The 26,519-nt window shown below is 42.0% G+C and overlaps 1 protein-coding gene across 4 annotated transcripts in view; it reads right to left on the bottom strand.

Annotated features, from left to right (window-relative positions):
- ABCB11 (ATP binding cassette subfamily B member 11) overlaps positions 1 to 22,014 on the bottom strand; it is a 47,834-nt gene extending 25,820 nt beyond the window's left edge. Inside the window, exons 1-15 of one of the 4 annotated variants that reach the window (XM_033166583.1) lie at positions 21,885 to 22,014; positions 20,251 to 20,339; positions 18,800 to 18,827; positions 14,521 to 14,574; positions 12,591 to 12,633; positions 11,688 to 11,929; positions 10,128 to 10,215; positions 8,611 to 8,744; positions 6,989 to 7,160; positions 4,998 to 5,122; positions 3,755 to 3,929; positions 2,856 to 2,969; positions 1,516 to 1,626; positions 1,279 to 1,404; positions 62 to 265 (exon numbers count right to left, since the gene is read on the bottom strand). In XM_033166583.1, the coding sequence (XP_033022474.1) occupies positions 62 to 265; positions 1,279 to 1,404; positions 1,516 to 1,626; positions 2,856 to 2,969; positions 3,755 to 3,929; positions 4,998 to 5,122; positions 6,989 to 7,160; positions 8,611 to 8,744; positions 10,128 to 10,215; positions 11,688 to 11,929; positions 12,591 to 12,633; positions 14,521 to 14,574; positions 18,800 to 18,827; positions 20,251 to 20,323 (1,689 nt within the window). In that variant the 5' untranslated portion in view covers positions 20,324 to 20,339; positions 21,885 to 22,014. Of the gene's footprint in view, positions 1 to 61; positions 266 to 1,278; positions 1,405 to 1,515; positions 1,627 to 2,855; positions 2,970 to 3,754; positions 3,930 to 4,997; positions 5,123 to 6,988; positions 7,161 to 8,610; positions 8,745 to 10,127; positions 10,216 to 11,687; positions 11,930 to 12,590; positions 12,634 to 14,520; positions 14,575 to 18,799; positions 18,828 to 20,247; positions 20,343 to 21,884 lie in introns of all 4 variants that reach the window. The other 3 variants (XM_033166599.1, XM_033166573.1, XM_033166591.1) reach the window with 3 other exon arrangements.
- Between the last annotated feature and the right edge of the window lie 4,505 nt (positions 22,015 to 26,519).

A 26,519-nucleotide genomic window follows, 5' to 3' on the forward strand; every position in this document is an offset into this window, starting at 1 on the left:
AGCTAGATAGGCCTGCAGTCACATCTGGATTTTGAATATTGTAAACTGAAGCTTGCCTTACCCCAGGCAGATCCATGATAAAGTTGTAGGCATTGGCTTGTTTGGTTGCTCTGATGATGTCTTCCATAGTGGCATCTTCCCGACCATAGCGAATGTTCTCTGCGATGGTAGTAGCAAACAGGACTGGTTCCTGCTCCACTATGCCAATCAAAGAACGCAGCCACTGAATATTAAGTGAGCGAATATCATGTCCATCTAGAGTAATCTACACAACAACAACAACAAGTTGTTTGCAGGATAAATAGTCATAATACACTTGTTCAGTCACTCAATATTTGATATTGGAATAGACTCTACACTAGGAATAGATGAATCTGTCAATTTTGGTTTCTCCCAGTTTTCATATTCCCACACTACTTTGTGATTTTTTAAAAAAAAAGTTACCATGAAAGTTCTTTAACATGAATATTACTTAATGTACACATTTCTGAGATGTAATTTCCCCAATACAATGCAGTTTTATATGCTATATTTACTAATCAATGTCTTTAAGCACTTTGTACGCTACTCTATGAGGGTGGCAGGTGGCGCTGTAGCCAAACCACCGAGCCTCTTGGGCTTGCCAATCGGAAGGTAGGTGGTTCGAATCCCCATGATAGAGTGAGCTCCTACTGCTCTGTCCCAGCTCCTGCCAACCTAGCAGTCCGAAAGTATGTCAGTGCAAGTAGATAAATAGGTTGCACTGTGGCAGGGAGGTAAATGGTGTTTCCATGCGCTCTGGCTTCTATCATGGTGTTCCGTTGCGCCAGAAGTGGTTTAGTCATGCTGGCCACATGACCCGGAAAACTGTGGACAAATGGCAACTCCCTCGGCCTGAAAGCGAGGTGAGCACCACAACCCCATAGTCACCTTTGACTGGACTTAACCGTTCAGGGGTCCTTTACCTTTTTAACTTACCCTATTGTATGTACATGCTACTTTGCTGGAGAACTGCACTGCAAAATTCAGAAAACTGTGAATTTCAAAGGCTGGGCTGGATTTTACTTCATATATTGATTCAGAAAGCGCAAATTAAGTATGTTTACCTTTAAACGCAAACTGAATCTAATTTCTCCCCTATCCCTGCTCTATACCCACAGTGGGAATGAATCATGTCCCAGGATTCTTTAAATGAAAATCGAAGTTACGTAGTCATTTTACTGCATTTTTAATTCGGGGGGGGGGGTGTGAAAATGAAAGTGACCACTCTCTTACAAAGAAGTTAGGTAAAGCTCTCACCATGCCTTCACTAGGGTCATAAAATCGCTGGATGAGCTGTATTGTGGTGCTCTTTCCAGCTCCACTGGGTCCAACAAAAGCTGTTGTTTCCCCTGCCTTGATAACCATGTTGAGTTTTTCTAAAATCTGGAAATAAAAATGAAAAAAAGACCACATGTTTAAAAAGTGTTTTCCCTGATGTTCAAAGCAGTACCTGGAAGCAGCTATAATGGTTAACCAGAAAAGTGAAGCACTTACCTTTACGTCAGGCCTGGATGGGTAGTAGAAAGTCACATTATGGAATTCAATTTCACCGCGGACTTTATCCAGCTTGTAGCCATCTTCTGACATACAGTCAATAACAGGTTTCTGGGGCAGAGTTAATCGGTTATATTACTTCCCTTGTAGAAAAGCTGCTTTCTCTCTCTCTCTCTCTCTCTCTCTTTTGCACTGGGTAGAATCCAAACATAAGGAAGACCCTTGTAAGAGGGTCTTAAGGAGTTGCTCCAGCTCCTGGGCAGAGCCTGGGGTTGGCTGGGGATGGCGCTACCCATTTCAGAATACCAATGGGATGCCTGCCACTTGGGTAGCCCCCACACTGCCTCCCTAGATGCCGGCCAACTCCCATGGCACTCCCCAACAGGCAAATTGGGATGGTGAATCAGGCTTCAGATGAGAAGTCTAAGAATGTTAACGGATCCTGGCCCTATGCTATGCCAACTCCGCTCACCTTGGTGCAGTCTGTAAAGTTTTGGCCTGTTTTCATCCACCCCCAAGTTCTGTGCTGTTCACCTCCCACCTAGTCTTTCAGTCAGGGGGCACAATGTACCCGCTATGCAAAGAGACCACATGCCCAGACTATGCATGGGGAATAACTTTGGCTTTCCTGGGAGTCAATCCCATTGAACTCAGGCTTGCATCTGAGTAGCCATGCACAGGATTGCACTGCTAAAGATATTCTTCAAAAAAAAGTGCAAGGCATTATACATGGTTTCCTACGACCCACTCATGTCGTGCTCTAATCACGCGCATCAAAGCTGTTAAGTAAGCATTATTTTCTGCTATGCGAGGGCTAAAAGCAGAAGAGCACAGCTGGCTGCTACGGATGTAGTTTATTTGCACCCAATGGGATTACAAAGGGTTAGATTTGCTGGCTATTCCATTCTCTCCATTCCCTGAAGCTTTGGTAACACTGTGTGTAATAATGCCCTTATCTGAGCCTTTGGCTTCACTTCATTCATTATAAATCAAGGGAGACCATAGCGGCTTAATTCCTGAAACCGCCTTGCGGAGCTGAGTGTCTTGGCGATCAGGCCGCTTATAGAGTTGACTCCTAATAGATAAATATTGGAGCTTGCTGATACTTTGAATATTCATAAGCAACAATTTAGAACTGCCACTTGGATGAATGCGCTCTTTGTCAAATGCACAGGCATGGTGCTAGTTTGCTTTAATCTGCAATCAATTTTTCCCTTAATCACCATAATATTTCTCATCTGTGCTGTTGGCAGAAGCCCTTAAGCTGATGCGAGGCTCATTTATTTCACCTCACCCCCTCCAACACAGGCTAGTGGCGCTGAACCAGTGGAGCTACTCACTTTATCTATTGTCTCAAAGATATTTGTTGCAGCTCCTCGGCCAGTGGCGAAGGCTTCCAGGCAAGGAGAAGCTTGGCCAAGACTCAAGGCAGCTACCAGAACTCCAAAAAAAACCTGAAAAGAAAAAAGGGGGTGGGGGAAAAAACAATTACGTTTTCTGGATGGTTTTATGCAGAAATTAAATTATAATTAGAAGGAATCATTCTGGAAGGCAGCAAAATGCTTTCACCCTGTGTGATATATTGAGGAGGGTACAAAAACGATATTTATAGATCTGAAGGCGGGAATGCAATTTAAAATGGCATTATTATTGTTTTCTTTTCTCAACTAAGGGAAACATTTCAAATTTTAAGATGAGTAGAGGGAGGTTCCAAGGAAGGTTTAAAGGATGCTCTGAAATATATCTTATATGCTAATAGTGAATTCGTTGTCTGAGCGGCGATCCTTGAGTAGTCAAAATGACACCATCCGTGCATAGGAGGAAGGTCTCAGCCATCTGGAGGGGGAGAGGAGGAAATGACCCCAAGGGACACCCCCCCACACACACAAATACCAGCCCAGTGAACTAGTCTGTGACCGAAATAATAAATTCATTCATTCATACCAGCGCAGTGAATATGTTTGGTAAGTGTAGAATGCTGAATGGCTGTAGGGAAGTGTGACCGAAAAATGTGTGAGATGGTGGCAAAAAAAAAAGAGAATTCTGCAAAAAGGTTAGCTGGAACCCCGAACAGAATACCTCCTACTAGATACACTGCAACTTTACACTACAGGTCCCACTTGTTAAGGTTACACTGAAAAGTTTACAAAGCACCCACTTCGTTTTTCAAAGCAATGAGGTGGCTGGAAGCGCAAGTGCTTTTAGGAAAAAGAAATGGGAAAACCATTGAAAGCCTTACCTGTATAAGTGTGCCAGGCGAGTACTCCTCATCTTCGAGAACAAGTTTTGAGCCATACCAAAATGCTAGTGCATAACACAGGAAAATGATGCACCAGATGTAACCGGTGAAAAATCCCATTATTATTCCCTTTCTAATTCCCCAGTTTTGGGCAAACACTAGGTTTTTGTCATATCTGCGGAAAGAACAAAACAGACCTCAAGAAGTGCATTTTGAGAAAAATAAAACACAGCAAAGGGGCTAAGTAAGGGCCATGTTTGGGGTTGAAGGAAACTGTTGCAAAAGAGGAATGCTTGCATGCTGCAGGAGCAATGCCTGTAGCTCAGTGGCAGAGTGCACACTTTGCATGTGCAAGGTGCTCAGTTCAGTCCCCCACCTCTCCAGGTCAGACTGGGAGAGACTCGTATGTGAAACCCCAGAGATCTGCTGCCATTCAGTGTAGGCAATGCTGAACAATTTGGACCAATGGTCTGATTCGGAATAAGGGGTGGGTAGTGCAAGGGGGAGGAGCCCATCGTCCATCTTCTACTTTTTGGATGAGGGGTGCTGAACCCCTCCCCCTCCCTGCACCTTATTTCCTCCCCCATGTCATATTGAAATACAGGCATTCCCTCCACTTGCGCATGATTGACTGGCATGTCACCGCATATATGTGCAGCGCTGGGAAATAGAGATAGATAGATGATACATTCAACCCTGGAAATAGTGGGAGCGAGCTGGAGAGTCCCTGTGGCTCACAAGGAGACCCTTTTCGGAGCCCGAAGAGAACGTCAGTGAGGGCAGAGGAGGCGCCAAAGAGACCTGAGGCACAGCAGGGCTTTGTTCAGGCTGCTCAGCTTGCCCACTTAACAGCTGGTGTGCAGGGTAGCGCAGCAGCCACTTTTTCGCACGTCCTCCAGCTGCTCCAGCTGGAGATAGAGTTGTGTGGAGAGAGAGAGAGCAGTAGGGAGAGCTGGGGAGCAGGGGGGAAACGGGAGTTTAGACGCTTTTTAGAGGATGCTCACCACTTGTGCAATTTTCACTTATGTGGGCAGGGGCCAGGAACATAGCCCCCATGTAAGTGGGGGGATACCTGTACTAGAAAGTTTGGGGGGAAGTGTATGGGGTGATAGACTGTGTGAATCTAAGCTACAGCAAAGGAGAGGATTCATCTTCCTGCACACGTTATGCTCTTAAAAATCATAGGCTTTGTTGCTTTTAAATTTCTTCAGATCTCTGAGTCAGTCATGATATACGAACCAACCTTTCAACTTCTTTTCTTTCCCCTCCAAAAGCAGCCACTGTTCTGATGGATGAGAGCACTTCATCGGCCACAGCGCCAGCTTTTGCATAAGCTTTTAATTCTCGACCTGTCAGCTTTGCCACAGCCTAAACCAATCAGTAAGAAGATTCATTTAGGCAGTGAAGGTTTTTCTCCTTTGGATTGTACAAGCTCCTTGCTGTTACACTGGGTTATCTACATTTACAAAGGACACATTTATATAGCAAATTCATTCTTCTTTTTCTTCTTTTTGCTCACTTCACCTACCCATAGTCTTGTGCTAAATAGCTTATGTGATAGATCAGGTTGGCTTATCTAGTGCATCATATAGGTGCATTTTAGGCAACATCACAATATTCCACTGTGCTCTAGAATCAGCTATATAAAATACTGATGTTGCATATGCCACCATATAACCGTTACACAGCATACCTAATATTTCTATTACGAAGATTTTGTCAGCTTTCCAGCTTCACAGATGATTTCTCTGTGAACGTTTAGACAAGGTTGACAGGGAGTTTGTTAAATGCCTGCCTTCCACAGAGTCAGCTTTCAGAGGGCTGGACGTGCTTGCTTGTGCAGCAAAACCAAGGAAGAGTCTTATGGCACAACAAAAATTAACTAATGCAGCATTCCCCAACTGGATGCCCCCCAGATGTTGCTGGAATACAACTCCAAACAACCCTGGCAATGCTGGTTTGGGACTGATGGGAGATGTAGTAACATCTGTAGTCCAATAACTCCAGCTGTAATCCAGTAACATCTGCAGAACACCAGGTTTGAGAAAGGTTGATCTAAGGTATTGTGACTTCCATCACTGCATGCACATCCCACTGAAGTCAATGGCAAATATCCAGTTGGGTTCACTGAGGCTCTCAGTTTGGTTATAGGAAACTCAGATAGCACCACATGTTAAGCAATACCACCTCAAGCCTCTTATATAGCCGATATAGTCAATTCCATTTTTCTGGGTCTGGGTTGAGATCATCTGCCTATTCAAGCAATGACCAGACTATGTGATCCAGAGACTCCTTGCACAACAGTATCCAAGCTCCAAGAATAGGAAAAGACCAGACAATATTAAAATAATTATCATCTGCTTTCCCAGAATGTGACTCTTCCCCTCCAGGAGTCACTATGAGGAATCTAACTACAATGGGATTAAATCTTCAGACATTTTAGGTAAAATGTATGGAGTTAACCCTTTTTTTCCAAATACAAAGGATAGCTGCAGGAGTATAAGAGACATGGGACACAAAACAGTAACAGTACTTGCAGAGGTTTACATGTAGAAATATTATGTTGCAATGATTACTACCTTTCAGTGAAAATAATACATTCCTCTGCTTAAATGCAAGAAAGGTGGTATCCTGAGGCTGTTGATACAGCTTTGGTTTTAAGTCATAATTTCCTAATTAAACCATTAAATCTTTTTTTTTTTTTGCACATAAAGCAGGTTCTTCATATGGAGAATCGCCACAGGTACAAATCCCTACTCAGTTCACTTAGCATCTACCAGACTACAGAAAAAGTGGGAGCAACACTTAAAATTGGGATGCAACGGGGGCGTGGGGGGAGAACAGTACAAAAACACTTTAACATGGCCATTTTACCCTTACATCATGCAAGCTCCTAGCATCAAAGTATATAACTTTAACAGAGATAAGCCAGGAAAAGGCACACAAAAAACCCCCTAACGATTTACACATTTTCAAAAACCTTATGTGGTCTTCATCAATAAAACAAACTACCTATCCTTATGAGGGTCGCCGGACTGAAGGGCAGGCACCACTGAACAACAGTGAAAAATAGATATTGGACAGATTTTTTAAAACCTTTAGTAGATGGTTTGACGGAGTTCTGTGGAGTACAGTAGTTGTTTCTTTTAAATGGCCAGTGACTTTAAAATCTTGCCATAGTTCTCCATGACTATAAAGCAGCCATAATTAGATAGGAATGGCATTGTTCCTTACCAGGCCAATCATGGCAGCTCCAACCCCAATTAGTGGACTGACTGAGATAATAACCAAGGTCAGCTTCCAGCCTCTGACAAATCCTAACATGAATCCACAAATAAAGGTGGTGAACCGCTGGATAAAGACTGCTACTTGATCAGCAATAGCATCATTTATTTTATTTACGTCACTGTGGAGAACAAAAAAAGTTGAAGCAGCAGTTGCATATGACCCTCATTGCAATCCCAAATATTCATTCAATTTGTTTCTACATTGGAGAAATATTGATGAGAGCCATTTATCTCATTTGCTTTTATCTCTTCGCTCCTTTGTTCAGACATTTGGGAACTTAGGTCTGAAGAAAACAAGCCTTTCCTTTTAGATTCCAGGCAGGCTGTAGGTTCTTGGGTTTCTGGGACAGGTATTTGGCCTACAAACCACCCCACTCTTGGACTCTACTTGCCAACAAACCTGTGCTTGTGTTTCTCCTCCTCCTCCTCACCCCAGTTCTCCTTGTAAATTTGGAGACTGGCTGTGCTATGTGTCAGCCATGGAAAAGGAAGGTGAGTGAGCATTGGCAGGGTCACTTAGCAACAAAAGTACATGCTCATCAAGCACCGCCAGCTTGTGAAAAAATGGCAGGCCAGTTGATGGTGCAAACAGGGCTGCCTTCCAGATGTTCTGGACTAGAACTGCACTGGCTGAGGGTGATGCAGTCCAAAGCACGTCAAAGGTACCAGGTTAGGGAAGGCCTTGGATGTTTTTGCTGGGAAAATGTCTACATGACACACCTGCCTTGTTATCTGTGTGTTTCCACCCTCTGCCTGTGAGGCTTATGGCTGCTTCTTTCCACCTGCTTCTACATCTCTGCTTAAGTGCCTATAGTGGTCTTTTCGACATCTGAACACGCATGCAAAGTAACGGTTTCCTAATGGTAACAAGTTTCAAGCAGAGATAATAGTTTTATCTTCTACCCTTTTAATACCTGTTGTTTTCAGGAGCTGCTAAAGATGGACAAATCCATCAGTTTTGGTTTTTTTGGTTTCTCGTTTTTTCTGGTCTTTGCAGCACTTTCTCATCAGTTTGTGATTATTATTCTTAATGTCCTCACAAGAATGCATCAATGTTTCCTTCTTATTATTTATTATTTCATTAAATTTCTGTACCACTAGGTTGTTAAGGAAAACCTCAAAGTGGTTTCAGTGTGAACATGCATTTTTGTATGTAATTTTGTCTAACGCACACATTTTTTCCCCAAGCAGTATTCCCTTATGTAATGCATTTTGTGTATGTGATTTTCACTAATACGTGCATTTTTAATGTACACTTTTCCCCAATATATGCATTTTTCTACACATTTTTAATTGAAGAACTGCATCACAAAATTTAGAGAAGTGTGAATTTGGAAAGCCAGCTCTGTTTCAGCTGGTTTATTGAAGTGCAAATTCAAACCAATTTTCTCTCACATTGCTAGCAAAATCCAGTGGAATATTAGCTCTGCTTTGGAGTCAGACCCCAGTCTGGTACAAGTAATAGATGCTATTCTTCACTCACATAACCTTACACAGACTACTCATTAGCATGCACTGTCTTCAAAACATGATGACCTCACCCACCAATGGCTGTCCCAGATTACTCACTCAGAAATACGTGTACTGAGTTCCCCCACTGATGTACAATCAAACCAGCCTATATCCATCCTCATTATTTTCCTGAAATAGGCTTTTCTGATTTTCTGTGTCTGTCGAGCAGCTGAGATTACCCATAAGCTGATCTGTAGTGGGTAGGGAAGAATGAGAGATAAGGAAGAGTCACAGTTAAAAGGGGGAGGAGGTGATCATCTAGCAACTACTAAACCACAATGCAAATATTGACAGCACAGCCAGCTAAATGGAAAAAAAATATTCTAATTTTGGATATACTTGGCATTGATTATTTCTGTTATAATAACATTAGTGGGAATTGCCTGGCTATAACCAGGAACAGAATATATACCGTACTTTTCTGTGTATAAGACTAGGTTTTTTTCTTTTAAAAATTGTGCTAAAAAGTGGGGGTCGTCTTATACATGGATAGTACATAGGGTGGGCTTTTGATTGGTTGCTGCTGCGGCTGTCAGCGGCTACTGGGCGTGTTATTGGTTGCTGCGTCAATGGCTGGTGTTGATTGGCTGATGCTGTGGCAATTGGGCGGGCAATTGGCAGCTTCTGCCGGCGAGGGGACAGATGAGAGGCGGATTTTTGGATGCATGCGGGTGAGTGATTTTCAGCAATCCCTCCCAATAACCCTGCGTAATCCCCCCCCCCAAAGTTCAACAACTCCATGCCATCTCCCCCCATTTTCTTAAATTTGAGTCCCCCAAAATAGGGGGTGTCATACATTGAAAAGTACAGTACATAACAGGGTTCATTTATGTGCTTGGGAACAGTAGTCAAGTCATAACATACACTGCTTTCATAAATTTCTACCTCCACATAACCCTTTCCACATCATATTGTAAGCCACATAGTGTTCTTGAGGAGCAAATTCACTGCTGCTGTCTGAGATAGTTGGGCCTTCCCATCAGGATTTAGAATACACCCTAGAATACTCCAACCTTGCACATCCTTGCAGATGCATTTTATAAGGCATGGTGAAATGTGGTGGGCAAGCTGCCTCCAGAGAGCCTTGCCTACCATTACTGATCTTGACATTGAGGAGCTAACTGTAAAAAACAAACAAACACCACTTCTGTTAACTCTTATGATTAAAGGGCAAATAAACACTTGGTCCCTTTGTGTGCATTCTACATGACATGGAGCATGGGAACAAATCTCAGGCTTACAAACCTACTCCAGTATGTTGACAACAGAAGCCTACTAAACACATGGACATGGATCTGGATTGTCACCATGAGATAGCAGCATAAAAATTGCCTCACAATGTCCATCGCTGCAGGATTCCAGTCAACAAATGTCCACAGGAAGTTGGGAGGGATGAACACAAGGCAGGGCCTTTTGGGTAGTTGCACCCCAAATTGGAAACGCCCTGTGACTGTGTCCCAACTGTGGAGAAAGGAGTTTAGCTGCCTTTTTGTTGTTTTTCAGGTGAGTGCCACCGACATTAAATCATTTTCTATTCTGGAAAACAATATAGGGAAGTAAATAATAATACTGACCTGGAAGTATGCCAGCACAAGCACTGCGCAGCCTATTCCCCCATAGTAACTTGCAAAATAACTCATTTCCATTTCAATGTCCAGCAACCTGATAGATAAAGAAAGAATTAAAGAAGATATATGACCTTGGTAAATCAGTCTATCTTGAATCGATGTGCCTGCAGGCATGTGTGAACAGAGCCAGCTAATTTAATATCAGACCGTAATGTAACTTCATTAGCAGCTAGATGAATTGTTTCCATTGTTCTTTTCCCTCAGTTAATATTTGGGTATGAATTCAGAGACGACAAATCAATTCAGAGTAAGGGATTATAGTGAAAACAAAAAACTGACTTTCCAAAGTAACATGTACTGTAAGTAGCAGACAATCTGACAAAATAGGTCCGCCATATTCTCCATTAATGTTAATAACAATAACAATAATAATATATCATTTACCGGTATATGCCACCCATCTACCGGGTTGCCTCAGCCACTCTGGGTGGTATCCAACAAATTATAAAACCACAGTAAAACATCAAACATTAAAAACATTAAATGCTAACTGGTTGATGCATAATTCAAAAAGGGCAAAACAAAGAAGGAATATCAGTTATTGTTCAACATTTGCATAAACTGATCCAGTTTCAAACTATTTCCTTGTGGAAGACTAATGATGCAATCTATGCACATATACCTGGAAGCAAGTCCCATTCCATATAGTGGGACTTATTTCTGTGTAAACATGAGTAAGAGTGCTGAATCTGAACCACTGCCAAAAAACAGTGCGTAGATGGAACAAGTGAATCAACCTTAAGTTTAGACCAATTATCTTTGGCCCTGAAATACAAGAACTCAACCATTATTGACTTGTGGGTTGCAGCTGCAATTTTTGAAGCCATTTACCTTTGTGTGATTTCCTGTTGAAATTGTGCACAATAGTTCTAAATGCCAAAAGTAAGGATATAGCTTTTTTATTATTTTTACTTCTACAGAAACAGGGCAGTACAAAGCAAATCTTAGAAAAACGACTGACGAATTTCTATTTTTACGTGTTCTAGTAAGAGCCAACAGTTGGGAAAGCTGGCTAGACTCAACGGTAGGGCAAGCATAAATTAAAATGAGCAATTATCAGCCAGGCAACGAACAAAGTAGCAACACCTCCAGCTCCGGAGAGGAGGTAACATTAGTCCAACTGAGATAGGACATGGTATGGGAATATTATTTAAGGCATGGAGTTTGTCAAACTACAGAGCCAATGCTCAGTGGTGTAATCACCCGTATATGAAGGCAGGCTAGTAAACTTACCTGGAGTATCATTGGTTTGTCTTCTGTGCAAGAATGCAGAAGATTTCAGACAATGTCATTTAATAACAGAGGAGATAAAATGCTTTGCTCATTTGTAAGGTCTATAAATATTGAAATAATATTGAAATATTACTGTAAGGTTATGTCCAGTCTCTACCCAGAGTCGACCTGATGACACTAATGAACCCAAGTTAGTCATGTTCTTTAACTTCAGTGGGCCTACTCTGAGTAGTATTAGCATTGGACACAACGCAAAATGTCTTGTTCACTTACCCACAACTCACTGGCGTATTATTGTCATTTTGGTGATGGGAACTGTTGAGCCACACTATAGTGTTATTCACACATCCTTTGTTCGGGTCACTAAGCTCTTGCTTCTCGATATCATATTGAATAAATGTGTCTGTCATTACCCCAAAAACAATCAACATGGCTGGTTGGGCGGCTCCATGGAGAGCAGCGCAGATGCCACCCAAAACCATCATCAGTTTCTCAGATGAAGAAGCAAATCTAAACTTTACGTGGATAAAAAAACAGACAAAGAGCATTCACAAAAAATTATGCATCACTCCTTTGTATATTAATGTTCCAATTGTGTGTGTGTGTGTGTGTGTGTGTGTGTGTGTTTTTACTAACAATGGCTGAAACCCAAGGCTGCTGCTTCACTGGCAGAATGGCTTTGATCCAGCAGAGGCGGCCACTAAAATAAATGGAAGTTGTTTTCTGATCCCACCTTTCTGCTACACTCCCTTGAGAACTGAAAATCTGTTTCAGAAGCTTGTAGGACCCTCTAGATAAGTGCGGAAGAAGGCACAAGGGTTGTGTATGGAAGAGAGATATCAGTGCAAATCATCTCCCTTCTTTTGCATTAGCAGATGCTCTTCTGAGTCAAAAGCCATTCCATGAGTGGAACTGTAGCACTGGGTTTCACCCTGTGTAATGCTAGGCTCCACCATTCCTTCTTGGAGTAACAACATGCACCATCTTCACAGTGAACATCAGGCTCCCCATAATAATAGTTTTGGAAAAAACAAAATGCAAAGCTGTCTCCATTTGTACTCGGACCTCAGAAGGGTAGTTGCGATTATGACGACCCTATAAGCTGGGAATTTGACCACCCTGATCTATAGAACCAAAACAGATATATGAAATGGTGAAAAGCAACAATTTTATTACCAACTCAAAGAAGCCAACTCGAATCTCATTCTTCTCTGATGTCCTGTAAAAAGAAAGAAAGAAAGAAAGAAAGAAAGAAAGAAAGAAGCAAAATGTGTTGTATTATGAAAGTTGTATTATTTCCCCCAGATATGTTAGGAATCAAATCCCTTTTGCTGGATTGCCTGATGATGGAAGAACCTCTTCACAGTGCCAAAGAAGTCTATGTGTAAAGGCAGCTCCATCCTACCACCACCAGCCTCTGCTTACTGACTTCCCCCCGACCCTGAATCAATCCAAGACAGTCAAGAATTCTCCAATATTTTCACACACACACACACACACACACACACACACACTGCATTCTTGAGAAGTCCAGTTTCACGGCATGTTCCCTAAGTGGTGCTTTACAGATGCTGGGTTACAGGAGCATATCTCAAAAGCCCTCCTCATGTAATAGATATTGACTGGTGTTGTAACAAAACATTTGCAAAAATAGCATATAATGCCCTTTTCTGACTTCTGTGAAAGAATGTGCTTTCCTTGACAAATTAAAGGAGAATCTTGTTATCCTAGATCCAGCCACAACTGAACCCTATTTTAGAAGAGTGAGCATAGTACAGAAGGCAAGGCGGTTCTTGGATCAATGAGGCAGAGATGGGAGAGGCTGGCAGCTTAATCTGAGGGATAAATTTCTGCTGCCTGAAGGGTTGCAAGCGGTGGTTTGTTATTGCTGTCATCGAATCACCCATATACTTGCACAACAGCAATACTTGCATTGAAAACACACACACACACACACACACACACACACACACCAATATATTCTGACAGAATTTACCACAACATTATTCACCAATCTGTATTGCCCTGCCAAATGATGAAGTGAATCTTCTGCACTTGAGCAGAAATATTACATAGAAGCAGGGTCGTCATCGTCTCCCCCGAACTCAGTTCCGGCACCTCTCAGGTGGGCGCCATTGCCATTATAAGAGAACAAGGGAGGCATTCATGGTGTGTTCCAGCACCTCTTTTTTTCTAGAAAAATAGCACTTGGTAGAAGGGAAGTGGAAAAGAATCTTATTGCCACCATCTGTCTGGATGATACAGACAGGACACGGGTGGGGTGGGATGGGGATAGCCATTTCTCACACACAGTTGCTCCCCATCAACTAGTAATTCAAAGACATGATCCTGGCGACAGTTTATGACCATCATGGCTTTGTTGTTGTTCAGTCGTTCAGTCGTGTCCGACTCTTCGTGACCCCATGGACCAGAGCACGCCAGGCACGCCTATCCTTCACTGCCTCTCACAGTTTGGCCAAACTCACGTTAGTAGCTTCGAGAACACTGTCCAACCATCTCATCCTCTGTCGTCCCCTTCTCCTTGTGCCCTCCATCTTTCCCAACATCAGGGTCTTTTCTAGGGAGTCTTCTCTTCTCATGAGGTGGCCAAAGTACTGGAGCCTCAACTTCAGGATCTGTCCTTCTAGTGAGCACTCAGGGCTGATTTCTTTAAGGATGGATAAGTTTGATCTTCTTGCAGTCCATGGGACTCTCAAGAGTCTCCTCCAGCACCATAATTCAAAAGCATCAATTCTTCAGCGATCAGCCTTCTTTATGGTCCAGCTCTCACTTCCGTACATTACTACTGGGAAAACCATAGCTTTAACTATACGGACCTTTGTCAGCAAGGTGATGTCTTTGCTTTTTAAGATGCTGTCTAGGTTTGTCATTGCTTTTCTCCATCATGGCTAACAACCAGTTAATAGCCCTAGCTTCCATGAATTATTTGTCTAATCCCATTTGAAAGCTGTCTGAAGGGATGGATGGCCGTCAGCACATCTTGTGGCAGAGATTTTGCCTCCTTTACCACCCTCTGCCACTCCTGCAAAGTTTAGCAGAATGAATGAATGGGCGCAGCAATTATCCTGATAGAAGCTTAACTTACTTGTTCCCTTTTGTATTGTTCTTTGAAGAAGTTTCCTTTTTAGTATGGAAATACCTGTAAAAGGCAAGCCAATATCCATGTGAGTACTCTTAAGGGGCCTATTCCCATGCACTTACATTCAAATTTATTTTATCCATCAAAATGTATGTTATCATCTTGGGACATTGTTACGGCTTCAGTTAAAACAGGATCGTCATTTTGAAAAGACGCATTTGAAATACAAGGAACTGGACTTTATTTTGAATAGACTAGAAATCTGCCCCCTTAAAAAGTAGATTACAACAAAGGTTCTAAAAAGCTCTATTCCTTCAACAGGTCTGATTTTTATGCCCTTCTGATACCATTAGTCCACAGGACAACCCATTGCTGTTCTCTTCACATTTATACACCAATTTATGATTGTAAAAAATAATTCTCATGAAAATGCACCTGCATTTTAGTGCAAATTTCTCCTAATGAACACATTTTTGTATGCAGTTTTGACTTAAATACATATTTTTCCAAGCACTCCCCCCATATATAATGCATTTTTGCATGCTATTTTCTCTAATATTCATTCATTTTTATGACATTTCCCCCTAATTCATGCATTTTTGTACACTGCATTGCAAAATTCAAGAAAGGTCAAATTTCAAGTATAGCTGCATTTCAGTTCATGTATTTGTTGGGGAAGAGTGAATTAGAATGTATCTCATTAAAATGCAAACAAAATCAAATTTCTCTTCCATTCCTACAAGGAAGGCAGTGCTGGCGGAACTCTTAAAGGAAAGGAATAAGAATTCTTTAATGCGCCATTAATTTTAAGGTTGGGACTGTCTGGCTGCCTTCATGGTTCTTCAAAGGTACGTGATGTGAAAGTGTCTCAGGCAGTTCTGGTTATAGGATCATAAGCTGTGTCTTATCCTATATATCTTAATATTCCACCTCGTTGCTTCATCTAGCTGCACTCCCACATGAAAAATTTCGCATAGCACTATAACAACGAGAGAAGAATATAACAGGGGATGGCACCCTTCCCAGACCCTGTTAATCCCATAATTGGTCCACTATAGTATAAAGAGCATTAACTATCCTGTTCCTCAGCCTGGGTGGATATTTGAAATATCATTCAGAAGGGAGAGTGAGTGTGATTTACTCCTTAGAGACCTAGGTTCCTCTTGTACTTCCCGAGTGGCCTCAGGCAAGTCCACACAGTCTCAGCTGCCATCAAGAATTACACATGAATAATGCCTACAGGTATCTGTGCTTTTCCTAGAAAAAAGCAGCTTTGGGGGAAAGGCAGTGTTGAGTGGGGAAAAAAACGAAGAAGGGTGCTGTATGGTTGACACCTTTCTTTCCTTCTGCCTTTCTACCCAAAATCATTACAGCAGAGGTTTTCAACCATTTTGAGTCCACAGTTCCCTTGACCAACTACATTCTTTCTACAGCCCCCCGTGGGTCCCAGGAGCCCTGTTATGTCACCCCTTGCCTTCACAGCTGGCAGCCTCTCACCCTTTTTAGAAACATCTTCCCTTGTGGAGTGTTCCCTCAGCCTCTTTTCCTCTCCCCTCTCCTTGGGAGTCCTCTGGGCAGCCGCTGCTGCTGCCCCTGGTCTCTGAGCTGCTCCCCACCCCACGCCCCAAAGAGAGGTGCCTCATCACACTGCCCCACAGGGACCTGGGACTTGTCTGTCCATTCCCAACAGAAAGGGTTGGCAGGCTGGTTGGCTGGGATCCCTTGCCCGCTTGCTTGCTTACGCGAAGGCTGCCTCATATCCTGACAACCAGCACCCCCTGGTCAGCCCCAGTGGCACCATTTGCCTGCAGAGCTTGTAGCCAGGGCTGCTGCAACAAACAGTAGTACAAGCCTTTGGGAGGCAGAGATGTGAGAAGGCATCATAGGAGGAAGGGAAGGAAAGAGGGACAGAGGCCAGTGTTGCCCGCGGCACCCCTGACCATCATTCAAGGTACCCCAGGCTGCCACGGCCCATTTGTTGAAAACCACTGCATTACAGAGGCAGAGGCAAAAACAACAACAACAACCACCACCTCGCGGAGTTCCTCAGAAGTGTATTAGTGTCCCTCATTGTGCAAATCAGTTAATGGGGCCAACACTTTCCTGAATGATAGCTGTCCTATCTTTACTGGTATTGGAATGCTCCTCTTTGCCCTCATCTGCACATAACACTAAGCCAAACCATAGTTTAGTGTAAGTGACCAGATTGGTGGGCAGAGAAGGCATGTGATTGCTTTTTCATCCCTATCTGCATGGGCCATATTAGAGAGAAGCATAGCTGTCAACTTTCCCTTTTTTTATTCCAGATCCATTTCCCAGTGCAAAAAAGGGGGAAGGTTGACAACTATGGGGAGAAGTACCATCCAATTCAGCGAAAATTAACAGGCAGATGCCTTTCGTATACAAAGTTCACATGTGCTAACATGATTTTTCACTTTTGAAGGACACTGATCATATTGCTACAATGGTTGCATTATACTTGTGGTAAAAACGGTCAGATCCCATTCCTGCCAGAATCCAGAATGGTACTCTGAGTTACGCCTCACCAGAAGGCTTAATTTGAAACTTAAATCCCATTCATGTGTGTGCCTCGCACCCAACTTGGTGACAACCAGTTTTGAGTGCGGTTCTGAGCTGTGAAAAAATATTTAAGGGCTTGGTGTTTTCTCTCTCTATTTCCGCATATCTGGAGCCCAGCTCCTCATAAATTTGCTTAAGGCTATATTCTCTCCATCAACTATATAGTGATACAGCAGGCAAGTTTCTGTTTTAAGACATATTAGTTTTGCTTTCACCAAATTATAGCCTAGTACAAATCTCTTCGTATTTAATTCTGTTTTTTTGGTTTGGTTTGGTTTTTTTTGTAAAAGGGTTTTTCAGCAAGAATACTGTATTCTATTCTAGAATTTTCTGTTGTGGCATAGACCACAGCCATGCACCCACACAAAAGTGATTGATTGGCTGTCAGTCAATGTCATATCTGAGGAAAGCAGCCACAGTGGAAAATATTTGCACATGGAATTGTTAATCGTCACATCATGCCATGAAACCTGTGAATAGATCCAACCTGCATTGTGAGAGGAATTGATTGAAATAGTAGCATTTTCCTTCTTCTGGTATTCTGTTATTCCATATTGTGTTCTGAAATTTTTGCTTAGCTCATACCAGTTGCATAATATTAGAGCTTATAAAATTGAAATGGCTACATTTCCTATGTTGCAAACGCACCAATGGATTATGAAAACTGCTTTCTAGGCATCAAATAAATGAATAGTGTGGATCTTTATACAGCCAAAACTGTACCATCCACTTGCAATGGGGGAAGTATCAGCAGGCTCAAGAGACCCCCCCCCCCGAAGTACCAAAAAGGTAAAAAAAAAAATATGGGAGGGGAGTTCAATGAAGGGGGCAAATCAACAAAACAAACAAATGAGGTCTGAGCATGCTCAGTGGTGACAGAATGCTCCTTGACAGTTGGAGGAAGGGGAGGGTGTAAAACCAGGAGAGGGGAAATGGATTGAGGCACGGCTGGCTAAAATCCGGAACAGAAGGACTCTCTACACTGCAACATTTTGTTGCATGTCCTACTTGTGCAACCAAGTACAGTGGTACCTCTGGTTACATACTTACCGTATATACCCGAGTATAAGCCGACCCAAATATAAACCGAGGCACCTAATTTTCCTACAAAAACCTGGGAAAGCTTATTGACTCTAGTATAAGCCGGTTCACCTTTGCCGCTGTGGAGGAGGAGGAACGAGCAGCCCGAAAGCAGCCCTTTGGGCTGCTCCTTCCTCTTCTTCCTTTGCCAAGTTTGCATTTATGCGAGCAGTTCAGGAATGGAACAAGCTGCCTGGGGACAGTAAAGAACCGCCATTCTTGTACACTTCTTAAGGAATGGTTGACTGGAGAGAGCGGGTGGCGGCACGAGCGGAGAGAAAGGGCTTCTTTCTCGCCGCCCCCACCACCTGCCTCACTCGAGTATAAGCCGAGGGCAGCTTTTTCAGCACAAAAAAATGTGCTGAAAAACTAGGCTTATACTCAAGTATATACGGTAATTCGTTCCGGATGTACGTTCTTAACCTGAAACTGTTCTTAACCTGAAGCACCACTTTAGCTAATGGGACCTCCCGCTGCCGCTGTGCCGCCAGAGCACGATTTCTGTTCTTATCCTAAAGCAAGGTTCTTAACCTGAAGCGTTATTTCTGGGTTAGCGGAGTATGTAACCTGAAGCGTATGTAACCTGAAGCATATGTAACCCGAGCTACCACTGTACATTACTTACTCTGGTTTGCAGATGCCGTTATCTGGTGGGGAAAACAAATACATCCTATAGTTAACATTCTTTGAAAATTAATTCATAATCCTACACACACACACACACAACCATTTTAATTATGTTCAGGCAATGTTTGATTAAAGAGAACTCAAAGAGTTCGTACAAAAATCCCAGTAAGATCCAAAATGGACCAAATTGGAATGATTCATGTTGGAGATCCGATTCTACAAACCAGTTCCCAAAACAGGTTCAGGAAATGGAAAGAGACATAACTTAGTGGTGGAGCCAATGTTTTGCATGTAGAAGATCCCACAGAATTGTATCATCTTGCCACTGCTAACCAAAGACTGACTATGTTCAGGCACAGGAGTGCTTGTATGTCAAGGTCAGAACGAGACTCTGTTTTTGTTTTTTTTAAGATGCTTCTATTATTACAAAACACTGGGAAAATTACCACTATATTAAAATGGCCGCTGTATTTTATTATTTATGTGTATTTATCCAGGCTCCTATTCCACTTAGGAATAAATTAAAAAGTAACTCTGAAACAACATAAAATCATAAGCATGATATTGTGGGGTGGAGGTGGGAATCAATCTAATGCAGAAGGTACCACATTAAGATGGGGCAGCTGGTTGTTCCGTTTCAAAATTCTGAGACCTAATCCCATTCCACATGCCCAGTCCTATTCTCCAATAATCCACATTTTCTTTCATTATACTTGTACCCCCACGTTTCAACTGGTTTGGTTTACAAGGTAAAAGATCAAGCAGAAGGGCATGCTTGTAAAGTGAACACCAATGTTTCAGCCCTGCTCTCTCACCTCACCCTCTTGCCCAGTGTTTTTCAACCACTGTTCCACGGCACACTAGTGTGCCGCGAGATGTTGCCTGGTGTGCCGTGGGAAAAATTGTGTTTATTTGATTCCTATTCAAGAGAATTACTTTATATATAGTCAATATAGGCACAGAGTTAATTTTTTTAACATTTTCTAATGGTGGTGTGCCTCGTGATTTTTTTCATAAAACAAGTGTGCCCTTGCCCAAAAAAAGGTTGAAAAACACTGCTCTTGCCTGCTCATCACCTCTGCTGCTACCTCTTCCTCCTCCAGCTAAGAAAGGTAGCACTCCGCATCCAAATTCCTGAGATGCTCAAAAAGAGAGCATCAGTCTTGAGACCCACCACAACCCCTGCAAAATGGTCTATTGCATGCTGGAACTTGGGGAAGAGGACGATCCTCTTGAGCTGCATACCCTCCTTCCACGTCTTGCAGGATAATTCGTTAACTTTTCCACCCAGAGGAAGAGGAGGAGTTAGCAGTAGTGAATGGGCAAGCAAATACTTTCCACCCAAAAAAACGTGAGCTTGGGGATGATATGAGCGAATGGGTCTTGAAGAGATTTACTGACATGTGTCTAAAAGTCAAGAGGTATATAAAATGGAAAACATCATACGTGATTCTTCCGACTCAAAGCCATAGTTGTCTTCTCCGATTTTCTTAATACTGCACAAAGTAACTGGCTCAGGCATGATCTTCCTCTTTATGCTGCTAAATGATAATGATAATGATAATGATAATGATAATAATGTGTCCCATCTTTGCAAACCAAATGACAATTTTCTAAAGCTCTTTTATACCTGTATAACTGAGTGAAATGAAATGAAATCCTTACAAGTCAGTAGGTCCATGGTTCAGCTCCACTTTACTTACTTACTTATTTACTTATTTACTTACTTATACTTACTTACTTAAAATAACTCTGAGCTTCAGCTTGATAACTTCCAGTATGAGTTACAATTAGTCTTTTTTAAAAAATAAAATAAAACCGCAGCAAAAACAAAATACAGTACAGTAGAAAGAACTGATTTAAACCTTAGCCAGCCAGTTTTTAACTCCAGATACATTAAATCCCAGGTGCATTAGATTATTTTAGAACTTGCTGTCTTGTTTGAGTTACAAGGAATTAACAGCTAGGGGACAGCACCATAAGGCTGTCAGGATCAGTTTGGTAGTTTACATTGTCAGACAGCTTTGTCCCCCCCCCCCCCAATAACTAAGAGGTGGCAGTGGTCTAAATATTTTGATGGGCTGTTGCTGAAAAATAAAGTGAAGGCCTTCCTTTGCACCCTTACCTAAGCCTCAGAATATTCCACCCCTCATGCATAACAACAACAACAACAACAACAACAACAACAACAACAACAACAACAGATAAGGCCAACCCTATCGTGTGACAGAGGGAGGCAGCTGCCTCAGGCAACTGATTTTGGGTGTCACGAAAAGCAGCAAATTGCTACCTATTTAATTAATTATTGCTGCATTTTTATTTATTTTTTACCACCTGGTAGCGGCATTTGTGTTATTGTGAAGAGATAACTCAGTGGAGGGCAAGGGGACCTAACTTGTCCCCCTCCCCAATCATTCCCATTAACAAATGCTCTTTGCTCTTCTATATGAATTTTGACTTCTGTTAATGAATAACAGCAGCAACATCATCACCATTGTAATAAAATAACAATTTAAGACAATGACTTTAAGTAGGCTTTTAAAAAAACACTCACACTTACAAGCAAGTATAAATATTTGTTCCCAGTAGGAAAACAAGTAGCTGCAGCGTATATCAGAAATGTTGCAAGCAGGAAGAGATATCAACATATTCCAGTTCTGCTGTTCCAATCCAATTTAGATTCCTCTTTCCCAACACATGTATCTCTGCATTTAAATAAAACTTAAAATATCAAGAGATGCAGTCATGGATCTCCTATATCTGTTTGGCCCTAAAATACTCTGAAACTGAGATGTAACTGACTTCTTCAATTAATATAGCAAATTCCTCTTGTGCCCAGGAGTATTTGAAATAGTTATTTCAAATTATTACTTATTCTATAACCTGGTAAAACAGGAGTTTCAGGAAAAAAGCAGCTTAACACTTTTCACAAAATATTCCTCTATTCCCTTAATTACTGTTAAGACCATTACAATCTAGTCACAATATATTTTGTAATTTATTTATTTTTAAGTTGCTGAGGTGCATGTTCTTACTGTTTTATCCAAAGCTAACATTGTAATAATACATATATTTTTCCTCACCAGTTGAAGTAAAAAAAGGAAGAAACAGAAAAGCAAGCTCCAAGGATCCTATGGAGTGAAATTAGTCAACAGTTTGTACATCCATTTTCAACACCCATCAGCTTTCAGCGTAGTAACCCATTTATCAAGATTTAAGCCTCTAAGTAGTCAGAGACTATTTACACAAAGGTCAGTAACCGAGTGGTCCTCAGAGTTCATTGACATCCAGTGTAGAATTTTAACTTGAGTAAAATTATCATACAGCTGAACAGCAAAATGAGAAAATATAAATATTTGAAAAACTACACAGAAAACAAAAACAAATGTCTTATGCAGTCTCAGAAAGGCAACATTATAATAATTCTTGATTAAAGGTTAACAATGAAGTATCATGTATGTGGATTAGGTAAAAAAAATCACTTTGAAAGTCCATCTCTAAATCTGAAGCTAAAAATCTTTGTTCCTTTTCCAAAATTTGCACAACATTCATTCTTTATCTTTCTCAGCTGGAGACTAAGCAGCTAACTAGCCAGAAAGCTTCACAAAGTTCCCCTTTGATTCGACGTAGGCTGGAAGCATTTTTGAAAGCTTTCTAGAGAAGTCATTTATGGGTTCACCTCCGACAGCAACATTTGATGGAAGCAGTAAGAGGTCTCCTCTGGTGTGAATAGTAGAAACCCCTTCTGGAGCTCATGGAGCCCCAATGGAGACATTACCAATTAGGAGCCAACAAAAACAGCTTTGAGCTGTATGTGTATCATCAGTGTGTTGCCAATACACAGGTGATCCTTGATCTGGTCGCTGAATATTGGTGTGTGATGCAACTGGACCCCGATAACAGCAGGTGCAACCGCAGTTTAAGCATCTTAATTCACCTGTCATCTTTCTAATCTTTTCTATTGACTTCACAGCTTCTCCGCAATTTTAATTACTGGCTTTCAGAATCAAAGAGTCAGGTGTAGTTGATCATGTTGGGATCCACCTTTTACACTTCAGTTATACACTAGATGAGTAAGTCTTAGAATTTATTCTAATAGGTCCTAAAGCTGCCCATCTTTGGGGACATACGTAGTCTGTTGTATCCCATGGGTGTTTCGGGAGGGTACTCACTTTGTGAGGTAAACTTGCAGTGGGTCTGCCCAATGCCAGGGAGCAACAGGACTCAAAGAAACTTCAACAGTTGTATTTATTTGCGACGGGGTGAGCTCCCATTGCTCGGACCCAGCTCCTCCCAGCGTAGCAGTTCAAAAGCATGCAAAAATAGGTACCACTCCGGCGGGAAGGTAAACGGTGTTTCTGTGCGCTGCTCTGGTTTCGGTGTTCCGTTGCGCCAGAAATGGTTTAGTCATGCTGGCCACATGACCCAGAAAAACTGTCTGTGGACAAACATCAGCTCCCTTGGCCTGTAAAGCGAGATGAGCACCGCAAACCCAGAGTTGTTCGCGACTGGACTGTCAGGGGTCCTTTACCTTTACCTTTTTACAAATGAGATTGGACTTGCTTCACAATAAAGGCAGTGCTGTGTGTGTGGTGGTACTCATTGGTATAGAGTACCATCACCTTTCTTTCCCTTTTGGCTACCCATGGAAGACATTTTCTGCTTGCGCCCATGGTGCTTTCATCAACAGATGAATATCAGCGCCTCATTTTTTAGAAAAGCAAGCAAGCAAACAAACAAAACTAAGTAAAACTAAAGTTCCAACTAGTTCCTGTCACCAAACTGTGGATGGAGCCACACTTACCCAGGGTGGGCATTTCTATTACAAACCAGGCATCTTATATTACCCAACTATCACCACCGCCAACTAGTGGCACTAACGGCAGCTGCACTTACTTTGTAACTACCATATCCCATCACATTACACAACTCAGAAATGTTGCAAGGCAGTGAGATCTAGAGCAAAGGTCGCAGCTGCATGCTTCCCACAGTTTTATGACATTTGAAGAAAGAAACATGACACACGTAGGAAGCACAGCCTTTCAACAACCATTTAGTTCTCAGGATACAACCTCGTGTAGCAATGGGCTGACATCAGCCTGCTCACCTCAGAAATGACAGTCCTCGCTGTCAAATATTTGTGTGCACAGAGAAGAATCATAGCTATATTACCATATGTTGTATTGCATTACTTCTCTTTCTTCCACCCACCTTTTTCACTTTATTTTGTACCACTGCAAAACTTTAAAATATTAATACAGCCGTACCTTGGATCCCAAATGCCTTGGTACTCAGACATTTTGGTTCCCGGACGCCACAAACCCGGAAGTGAGTGTTCCAGTTTGTGAACGTTCTTTGGAACCCGAATGTCTGATGGGGCTTCCACGGCTTCTGATTGGCTGCAAACATTTTGGAAGTTGAACAGACTGCCAGAACGGGTTCCGTTCGACTTCCAAGGTACACCTGTACTAATGATATCGTGGAGCTGGCAAAGGTTATTCTCTCATACGGCAGTGATGTCTTGGTGGGAAGTGCTGTAGCTCACTGGTGGAGCATCTACTTTGAAAGTCCCAGATTCAAACCTGGGCATCTCCAGGGAATGTCTCATCTGGAACCTTGGAGAGCTGCTGCCAGTCAGTGAAGGCAATATACTGGTCTGACTCAGTATAAGGGAGCATCCTATATTCTTGTGGTGAATATGGGGGGGAAATGAACACCATGCTGGAAAGTATTTGTTAGAAAGGGAGTGGTATTAAAATGAGAGAACAATTGCTCTCAGGGTGTACACCAGGTGCCAGTCTCCTTACATATTGCATCAAGTGAAGATTACTTCATTTGATCAGTATTTCTCCCCCTCTCTGCAAGTTAAATATAGAATCACAATTGATCACACATTTACCTCATGTTCACCAATGAGAAAAAGCTTTCCTGTGCCTTTCCTAAAGGGCACAAAATTTACTTACTTACTTACCAAATTTATATTTCACCCTTAATCCGAAGATCTCAGGGCAATTCACAAGATAAAAATACAGGATAAAAAGCACGAAATAAATAGTTAAAACAAAAACAAAATAAAAACCTCCCCCTCCCACAAACACATTTAAAAGACTGTAGAATATGAATCAACCAAAATTCATAGCATAAAAAGGAAATATGATTATCGTTCCCCGATAGGCAGCATAGTTTGGTTCTATGTTTGTTGAAAGTTGCATATTCGATTCATCCTCTAGCTCAGATTGGAGACCTCACTCCAATTTATTAACAGGGTTCTGTACCAATGGTGGGTCACAGGGGTGCCAACTTGAACAATGTATTTTTTTGGGGGGTGGGTCCCAGGCAAGCCCCACCTCACATAATCCATCACAAGACACGGTGCATACAAACCATTGGAAGGACAATGCCTATCATTGGGGGGGCTGGCAACCCTCAAATGCTTTAGGGGGGGTCAAAGGGACTTTGGCCCCTAGGAGTTGGCTCTGATGGTAGGTCAAAAGCTCAACATATGGCTGATTTATTTATTTATTTATTTATTTATTTATTTATTTATTTATTTATTATACTTGGGTAGCATGGAGGCATTTAGTGGGCAAAAGGGGCCACTCATCCCCCCTCATGTCTTTTTGTGGCTGTTACAAGAGTTTCAAAATGGCAGCAGCAGTCCTGCTGGTGCTCATCTTGATGGCCGCCACCTGGTAGCTGTGGAACCACTGGTCTCACCATTCAGGAAAGTGACATGGCTTGTGAGGGTTGGGGTTAGCAGGGGCAGTATTCTGACGTTTCCTTGTGAGCTCCCTCGCCATTCACTATGTTGAAGAACAGAACTGTGAGTGCTATGTGGCCTGCTCAGTACCCTGAAGCCAGCCTTGTGTAGTAGAAAAAGGCAGCACTGAAGTAAGAGTCCACTTCCAGTTCAGTCATCTTCTTTGGAGAGTCCTGCAGGAAGCAAAATCACTTTGGCCTGGAGTGCCATGTTTTGCCTAGAATGGCAGAGGTGTCCTACAATGAGGTTGAAATTGGGGAGACTTAACCTTGAGAGTTGTAAACAAGCATTGATTAGGATGCCAATGGTGCCAGTCAGAAGGATGCTTTTGTCTTGCCAGAGCTAATAACCAAGCAGGGCGTAGGGGAAAGTGGGGCACGTTGAGCCATTTTTTACTTTAAGCTCCACACACCTCAAAATAATGCACATAACAGAAAACTTTTGCATTTAATATTTATTAGGTACTATTCCAAACAAAACCAAAGGGTTAATGTTTCACATTTGATGGAATAAAATGACAAAAAAATCACATTTAAGTTTTTCAAAATAATGGATCAATGTGCCCCAGTAGTGGGGCACATTGATCCTTCATTTGGGGCACATTGAGCCATTCCAATTTAAGAGCAAAGAAGGCATTTTTACTACACAGTATAAGCTTCCAAAAGAGTTTTAAAAATATCTCAAAGTTCTTAAGAGTCAGCATCACTTCAACTTGTACTCATTAAGTAAACATGGAAATGTTACCATCCTAGAAACACGAGCAGTTCCTCCGAAGCAGAGTGGTTTAGGCAACAATTTTACAATATCCTCAAAAGGAATCAAAGCTTCTGGTTCAGAAGAGGGAGTGAACTTGGGCTGGTCATTCACTTTGGACAGAACACGTTTTAGAAATTTTACAATGAAGTCCCCATATTCATCAGTTCTTGTAACTTCAGCAACATAATGGGAAATTGTGGTT

The sequence above is a fragment of the Lacerta agilis genome, chromosome 1 (genome assembly GCF_009819535.1).
Source record: "Lacerta agilis isolate rLacAgi1 chromosome 1, rLacAgi1.pri, whole genome shotgun sequence".
Classification (NCBI taxonomy): Eukaryota; Metazoa; Chordata; class Lepidosauria; order Squamata; family Lacertidae; genus Lacerta; species Lacerta agilis.